Here is an 8,671-nt window from a genome sequence, read left to right on the forward strand (position 1 = left end):
CAGTAAGGCAAATGCTTTTTTCATAATGTTCTTTACTCATCAAACAAGTTGCTACCATTTTTTTTTATCCTGCATCTCATTTTGTACTTTTTATTGAGGTCGATGTTGAAGTCCAGCGTAGCAAGCCGTACAGCAGAAATTTTGGGATTTTGATTCTAATCTTCTGAAAAAATCTTTTTATGCCAATTTTCCCCCTCTAAAAAATGCCAATGGCACACTCATCAAGAATGAGTGCAGATAGACTTCGTAATTGCCAATTTATTTTAAAAACATCATCATCACTCCCTAAGATGTGACAAACAAAATGCATTAAGACTGATATGGGGTTCAAATGCAAGCACACTTTGGTGGAATTACAGAACTCAAGCTCATCAGAAAATGCACAACTGCGGGACAAAATAGGAATTTAGACATGTAAGGTTTTCCAAAAACAAAAGAGCAGAAATTGTTGGGGGGGGGGCAATACATATTTTCTAAAATCAAAGAAATTAAATAAAATTAGTACACACAAAAATATACAGCAAATATACTTTTCCTATGAAATAAATTACAAAAGAGACTTACCTGCCCAACAATTGGTTTATTGCAAGCAGTACAGTGTCCTTTAGGGCTAGTGTTGACACCTTGTTTGCTCATGTCTGATTGTAAAGTACCAAGCATAGAATCCAACTGGTCAACACCTTTACCACTACCAGTTGGTGACCTGCTGACCTTCTGGGGTTTGGCGTACTGTGCTTCGGAAGCCTTGTTGGGCTGTGTATGCTGCAGCAAGAGCAAACAAACTATGTGAATATGTCCAGAACAGGCACAAAAAAACTACACCAACTGTCCCATCGGCAATGGGGTGTCAAAAAGTGGTTGCTACTTTAAGCAGTAGCGAGATAAAAAATGCCATCAGAGCTGGAAGGAAAAATTCTAGGCCCTCTCAGAATTGTGGGAAAACTCTAAATTTTCTTTTATCATTTTCCCATCAACACTCAGCACACACTCTGATTCGGCAAGTCCATGTCACAAGTTGACTGAAATGGGCAGGCTGGCAGGATTGGGCAGGGAACGTTAGAAGGGGGAGAGAGTCCCAAATTAAGGGAAGTGCCCTACATTTTGCTTCCAAAGTATGATGGGGGTTATTTTGAGGAGTGGAGTGGGTGGCTTGACAGGGAGCTTTCCTCAGCCACATGTTAGCTCTATTTTTAGAACATATTCTGGCACAGAGAAGCAACAGAGCATGTCTCCTAACACACACCTCCTCCACCTGAGTTTCCATAAATATGTAAACCTCTTCCATGGACTGTAAAGAAAATATATTTTTCCACACTTGAAGAAATAAAACAAATATATTGAGGGCACTTAGTGAATTCAAAAGGAACTTGAATTACACTTTTTGGCAGATGCATAGCTAATAATATTAGAAGATTGTTTTTTATTAGTTAAAATTCTACTAGTATAATTTATAAATAACATATCAAGAATTTAAATTAATTAAGTACATATTTTATATTTTTATTTAGTTATACATTTGCACTCTTCTCAAGGCAGGATAAGGATGTTGATAAATCAAAAATTATTTTAAAAAAATGACTTCAAAAAATGCAAGCGCTTCAAAAAATTAACAAACATGACCTTATATTGATAAGTAATGCCCTAGAAACATACCAAAAAAAAATGTTTACATAGCTTTTTAAATATTATTTATTTACTTAGTTATAAAACGTAACTTGTATTTATAAATATAATGCAAAAAAGTGTACACATGCATTTTAAGTTTAATTGAAAAAATAAATAAATAAAATAACAATGTCATTTATTAAATAAACAAATTTAAATATGTACCTGATAAAGAAAAGAAAAATTTATGAATTTCTAGTTTCAATCTTCCAAGAAAATCAGAATTGCAGTGCATTATCAAACATTTATTGATATTCTTAAAATCAAAAGAAAAACCTATTGTCCAAAAGCAATTTCTTTAAACCCTCAGTCACTCTGTTCAACATCAACATTTGCCATTAGCAGAAAGCACATAAAAAATAATATGTTTTCTTTATGAAAATCTCTTTTATTCCAAATTTTGCTTTTCTCCAGCTAAAATGTCCAAAGTTCGCTAAAAAGTATAAAAGCTAACAGTTTCGTAAAAAAAAATGCTTTAAAAAATTTTTTTTTAGAACATTTCAAAAATTTTATAGAAAGATCAAAACAGGAACATTCAAGAAGAATAAAATGGGAAAAATAGGTTATAACAATCATTGAACAGAAAAGGCCAGGAGTAAAATGGTATCATACTTTGAAATCTGAGAGAGAAGCCATAAGATCATCTAACTCCTTAGTGGCAGAAGATGCAGCAGGAGCAGCAGCATCCACAGTTTGAGGATGAGGTGGATAAGAACTCACAGAATTTATCATTGGTGATTGTGTACTCTGGCTATACTTTACACTAGAGCTGGAAAAATGAATATACAACTGTTACTAAAAGTGTCACATGATGCATTTGGAAAATAATTACTACGAAGAGTTAGCTGATGCGTAATAAGAATACATATTAAAAAGAGTAAACACACTAGCTACATAGTCAACTTCACAAGAAATTTTTACATTTGTTGTCATGGGTGCTTCAATTGGAGGTCAGCGAGCAGAGGCCGATCCAGAATTTTTTGTAAGGGCGGTCAAGTTTCACTCAATGAAAAACGAAGTGTAATTTGAATCTTCTTCAAAATGTAGCATTTAATGCATATAAATTAATAAATTTTATGACATTCTAATAAATTATTGTACATATATTCTGATAAAAAAAGATGGGAAAGATTGTCGACATGCATTTTAATACTTGCATTGTAAAAGAATTGCTATTGAATTGTGAGAAGCGCCGAATAGAGATATCTAACAAGACTAAGTAAAATGTTATTTACATTGATTACCTATACTAATTTTTCTGCACTAAAAATAAACTTTCAACAATAATAATAAAAGTAAAGAAAAAAATATAACAATAAAGAAAGTGTTTCTCATCACAGAGTGGTCAGTTGACCCTCCCCTGAATCCACCCCTTGTCAGCGAGATCACTGACCTCTCCAAACATCATATTCGGCAAATGTTGATGATGATTCGGCACATTTGGAGACAGGGGTGCCCATCCCCCTAAAGTTCAATGGCGCAAATCCCCCCCCTTCTCCCATTTTTTTATCAAACCTCTTTCCTTTTTTATTTTTCATCTCTCTTTTTTTATTTTATCAACTTTTTTTTAAAATAATTTTTATTTATTTATTTATTTATTTTTCATTACTATTATTATTATTATATTATTAGAAAAGTTCTGTTCTACATCAGTGACATACACACACTAAACAAATAAATGGAATACAATACAAACAAAATAAAATAAAATAAACCATTTTCATTAAAAATAAATCAATAAATAAATTTAAATAAATAAATTTAAAAAAATATTAAAAAATAACCCTCCCCCCCAAATTTTTTTTATGGCCCAACTTGCACCATAACCCCCTCCCCCCCCCGTGGGCACCCCTGTTCGGAGACAACAATGCAAATTTGAAATTAATTTCTCTTTTTTTTTAATTCTGAAAATTGTTATTAAATAATGCCTAATGTTTCTCCTTATTAGATGCTATGCAATATGCATGCATACTTGTATTTTATCATTCGGTACAGTTGAAATTTCATTCAGAAAACTGAGAATTTTTCCTCTTCCAAAAATTTTAGTTAGGGGGGGCCACTCTGCTTTAAAGGTTTTTTCATTAATGGAAAAATTATTAACTTCCAGCTCTATATATTAATTGGCTGAAACCCATGACTTGCTCATCTAATATGAGGTTTTATTTGCATAACTTTCTATTAAAGTTTTAAGTAAATCATCTGAAAAAATGCATATCATTGAACAATTTAGATAAAAATAAAAAAGATTAACAAAACAATACTTAGAAACTTGAAAATAAAAGTAGAAGAAGAATAAAAGTAAAGAAATAAAAGTAGGGGAAAAAAGCTTACTTAAAAATAATAAATTCACTGCTAGTGATGTTGTTGCTATTTATTGTGTCACATAAAAGAAATTTCACAGAACAATAACTTTGAGTTCCTTGCAACAGCACTACAGATTGCATGCTACATGATTGCAAAAAGTTAAATCCAACTCACCAACTTACATTACCCAGTAAATTTAGTGGATATTCACAGCATGTCATTTCCATTTTCGAAGCAAAGATTAAGGCCTATCTGCACAATAGCACATCTTTTCAGCCCAAGAGGTTAAAAAGCGTATTTAAAAAATACAAAATCTTTTTAACTGCATTGATAAAATATTTGGAAATTTTTCTTCAAAGTAAATAACTTTAAAAATTCAAAAATTACACTCTTTTTTTTTTCCAAGCAGTGCAAATGTTACAACATTCAAAACTTCAGAATAAATTTTTCAGAATGCATTTATTTTAACTTGCCTCCTTTCTCAAACCATAATATATCTCAAATGATCAAAGCCAAAAGAACAAAGCTGAGCCTATATAATGATTTTTCACGAGCCTATTTGATGTTTTGAAAGGTCATTATAGTAAGCAATAACTTTAATAGTTTTTTAATGATGTACTTATAAATGCAGACATAGACATAGAGCTTAAAATCGATGCATACATATTCCAAAAAAAAAAAAGTGCAGAACTTTGCAAGGGAAATACTTTAAATCTGAAAAGAACAAAGAAATAAATACTCTAGGCTAATATTGCAAATCAGCAAAAGTTTTAAATAATGTAATAAAAAAATAAAATAAAATAGTTAATTAATGCAAGAATAAAAGTGAAGAAAATATGTTTGTTAAATTTAAATACACACATATTGCATCCCTTTTTTTTTTTCTTCAAATCGCGTTTTCATATAATTGTAGTTTATAATACTTTTCCAGGTTTACGTCAATGTTCCTCGATTTTCAACCATTAAAATCCAAGGACATTATACGTCTTTTGAATAGTGCTGTAGGTGACAGACACTAACAGAAAGTCAAAAATAGCCAAAGCATTAACAGAAAGTCAAAAATAGCCAAAGCATTAACAGAAATGCTTTGGAAAATTAATTTTAAAATATTTCACTGAAAGTGGACACAGACTTTTCAAAGTTTCATTATTGTTCTATATTTCAAATTATGAATACATTTCTTAATTCTACTGTTTATGGATTTTTAACTTCGAAAAAGAAAGTAATTACAAACTCCAGTGCATGACCTTGGAACATGACAAACGTTAAAATGCCCCCCCCCCCTTTTTTTCCAGATTAAAAGTAATAAGGTGCACAGTTAAAAAACGTAGAATCCACATTTTGAACAGTAAGAATGAAAGTAGATAATATAAACATTTACCATAGTTTAAAGAGAAAAACAAGCAGAAAAATGATAAAAAGAAAAAAAAAAGTTAGAAAATATTACAACTCCTAGTTCAAGTATTCAAGACAATCAAAATTTTAAAAACATTACTGTTTTGGTGTGTCAGGTAGTGAACTTTGTAATTCATCCAACAGACTGTCAACAGTTGGTCTTATAGGTTCAGAAACACCATTGGAAGCCAGTTTATGTGGTATAGTTTCATTGTTGTAAATATTATAGGAAGGAGATTCATAACCTATGTTTAAAAAACACAGAACACATTATATTAAAAATAAAGTTATATCAATTTAACACTTAAGCTGCATTATTACTCAAGAAAATTACAATGAAAGTGTTTAAAAAAAATAAGGGCAAAAATTTACTCAGCATACTTTTGGCAAAACTTATTTCAAAAACTAACAAATTCAACAATAGAAATTAGTATGAACAACCAAACTCAGTAATAGCACAGCTGTTTATTATCTACTAAGAATTCCAAATTTTACAGCAGCATACGTAACTATTCAAAAATATGACATGCTGCTTTGCTTTGATTTTTTAGATTATCTACTACGATAAATAGTCTTAAAGAAAATACTTGTAGAGTAAAAGTACTATATTTTGTCTTGCACTCAAATTTGTCCGTAATTCTGACATAATTTGTTGCTGCCAGTGATATTTTTTGGTGGTTGGGGTCACGAACACTAATGTGGAAGTTTCATGAGTCTCCATACTTTACACCAAAATTGTACTTTCTGATTTTTCTCATATTAATATAATTCTTAATATGTATTTTAGTATTATTACGTTGGTTTTAAACCATTATTACCTCCTTTACAATGTATATGGAGAGCGGGGGGGGGGCAGAAATAGGATAACTTGTTAGCAATAATTTGATAAAGAACCATGAAATAACCTGGCAAACAAATATTACAAGGGTTTTGACAAAAAAAAGAAAAAAAAATGTAACGCTTTATTAATTAGATGTAACTTACTTTTTTTATTTGGATAATTAGCATATCTAGAAGAGTTTAAGTCCTCTAAAAGGCTGTCTAGTTCTGACAAATTGCTGGCAAAATGAGGCTTGGAGGATTTCTCATTCATGGCACTCTTGATTGATTGCTGGTTTTGATAAATAGGCTAAGAAAATAAAAATAATTTCAACAAATGAAATCAAGATAGAATAACACTTAATATAACAATTAATGCATTTGAGTAATTAACATTGACTCTCCTTTGTGTGGAAAGTACATTTGATAAAGCAACGTTGTGACACACAAAATTGCAAAGTATGTTTCATTCAGCATACCAATGTTTCAGGGTTACAAAAAAAAAACTCCTCTTCCAAGTAAAAATCTTTGAGCTTCCAGACATTATATTTCCCAGATAAGTAAAAATTTTGAACTGAAAAAGCATGTTTTCCGCAATAAACAAATGAACATCCTCTACTGGATGCAGATCCAGAAATTTTTTAAGGGAAGGGTGATTGAATTTTTTACATGTGCTTTACTACATATCCTGGTTTGCAAATGTTCATCGCAATTGCTTCGGACTTCAGTTCTAAACTAATAACAGGGAAAGGTCTCAGACCTCTTCCTTAAACTTTAACATTGTCAAAGATCGTCTAAAATTGCGTTTTTTGAACCTCAATATCGTAAATGTATCAGTGAAAAGTCCCTCAAGGGAGGGGTGATCGTCCCATCACTCCTCCCCGGTATCCACTCTTCCTCCACCCGACCCCTCCATGACTTTATAAAAAATCGTAATGGTGAAATGCTGGATTTAAGAATTAAATTAAATTTCATCCATAGCCTGTAAAAGCAAAGTTTGAAAACGAAAATTTTTGAACTGTATTTCAAAAGAATTAATTGATAATGATTTTTGTGCTTTAAACTGTTAAATTACAGATGAATGCAGATTAGACATTTTCAATAACTCATTAAAATCAAAACAGCTAACAATTCAACATTTCAAAAAGGTAAAAAATAGAAAACGTTTGATTCTTTTTAGTTATTTCTTTACAGCAGCCACTCGTACATACTCTTGTCTAAAGACTATTAAAAGAATTAACTGATGTCATCAGTTACTTAAACAGACAATGTAAAAATTGTAAATTCAATCTACTTTCACTTTTGCAAGTCATGCTGCTTTTTTGGCCCCAAATATCTATAATATTGTAAGTTTTTTATGTTTTAGCATCAGAGTTGATCAATCTGAGTTTAGAAAATTTTTGCTAAAATTTGTTTTGAAATGTTGCGACTTGAGTTTAATGGGAGCTAGAGTTGTATAACAGCTCATTTTAAAGACAATTGCATACAACTAATTTAAAATTAACTTGAATGCTTTGAAAAATTTTTTTTTTCAAAATTTAAAAATTTTAAAATAACATTTTTACGATTAAAAATTTAGTGGTGTTGCCATAAGCCATACTATATATGCCGTGTACTCTCAAACATATTTTAAAATTATAGCGTATGCCCTCAAGCTTCAAAAATTTTCATTTAAAATTGGGTTTTATTTATAGCTTTATATTTCTTAACACTTAATAAACCAACGCCTTACAATCGCATACACATATTGTGCATAATGGATTATTGGGAGTATACCTTCAGAAAAATTAATGGGAAAATCACTGTAAAAATTTTGAAAATATGTATAATTTTTACTACAATTTAATCTATTAAAAATCATAGTGAGTACATCAGTGTGAATGCACCTAATAAGTTTTGAAATGTTATAAATTAAGATTTATGGGAGCTACAGAGTTGTATCTAATTTTAAAGATAATAATAAATAATAAACCATTAATTTTTTAAAAAATATGATTTTTTACTACATTTTAATGAATACATACATCCAAAAACTTTAGAGTTTGATATGAATGCATCAGCAGTTAAAGCAAATAATGTAAGAACATTTTTGCAGTTTTTGCAAAAATTTGCTTAAAAATGTTTTAACTCAAATTTTAACTCAAAGCTACAGAGTTGTATGATACCTCATTTTAAGAACAATTATATTTGCATTAATTTGGTATGTAGTAGCTTGAACATCTTTCAAAAACAGATTATTTTTTCATAAAATTTAAAAATTACAACATTTTAAATTCCAACATTAAAAAAAAACACATTTAAAAAAATGGGGGAGGAATAAAAAAATAAACAAAGCCAAAGAAAAAGAAAAGAATGGCTGCTTTGAGATTGACTTCATCAGCATTGGAACTCTCAAAGTATGAAGTACCAGAACTACAAAGCAACACCAATTGAATAGTTAGGCAAACGCACTACAAATTCAAATAATGCGTACTTTGAAGCGCAGCCA

General features: G+C 30.3%; 1 protein-coding gene across 1 annotated transcript in view; it reads right to left on the reverse strand.

Annotated features, from left to right (window-relative positions):
- Positions 1 to 6,363, reverse strand: part of LOC129232498 (paxillin-like) — a 39,613-nt gene extending 33,250 nt beyond the window's left edge. The window contains exons 1-4 of the mRNA XM_054866644.1: positions 6,349 to 6,363; positions 5,465 to 5,609; positions 2,278 to 2,434; positions 565 to 762 (exon numbers count right to left, since the gene is read on the reverse strand). Of these exons, the coding sequence (XP_054722619.1) occupies positions 565 to 762; positions 2,278 to 2,397 (318 nt within the window). The 5' untranslated portion in view covers positions 2,398 to 2,434; positions 5,465 to 5,609; positions 6,349 to 6,363. The remainder of the gene's footprint in view (positions 1 to 564; positions 763 to 2,277; positions 2,435 to 5,464; positions 5,610 to 6,348) is intronic.
- Between the last annotated feature and the right edge of the window lie 2,308 nt (positions 6,364 to 8,671).

This window comes from Uloborus diversus, unplaced genomic scaffold (assembly GCF_026930045.1).
Source record: "Uloborus diversus isolate 005 unplaced genomic scaffold, Udiv.v.3.1 scaffold_1211, whole genome shotgun sequence".
Classification (NCBI taxonomy): Eukaryota; Metazoa; Arthropoda; class Arachnida; order Araneae; family Uloboridae; genus Uloborus; species Uloborus diversus.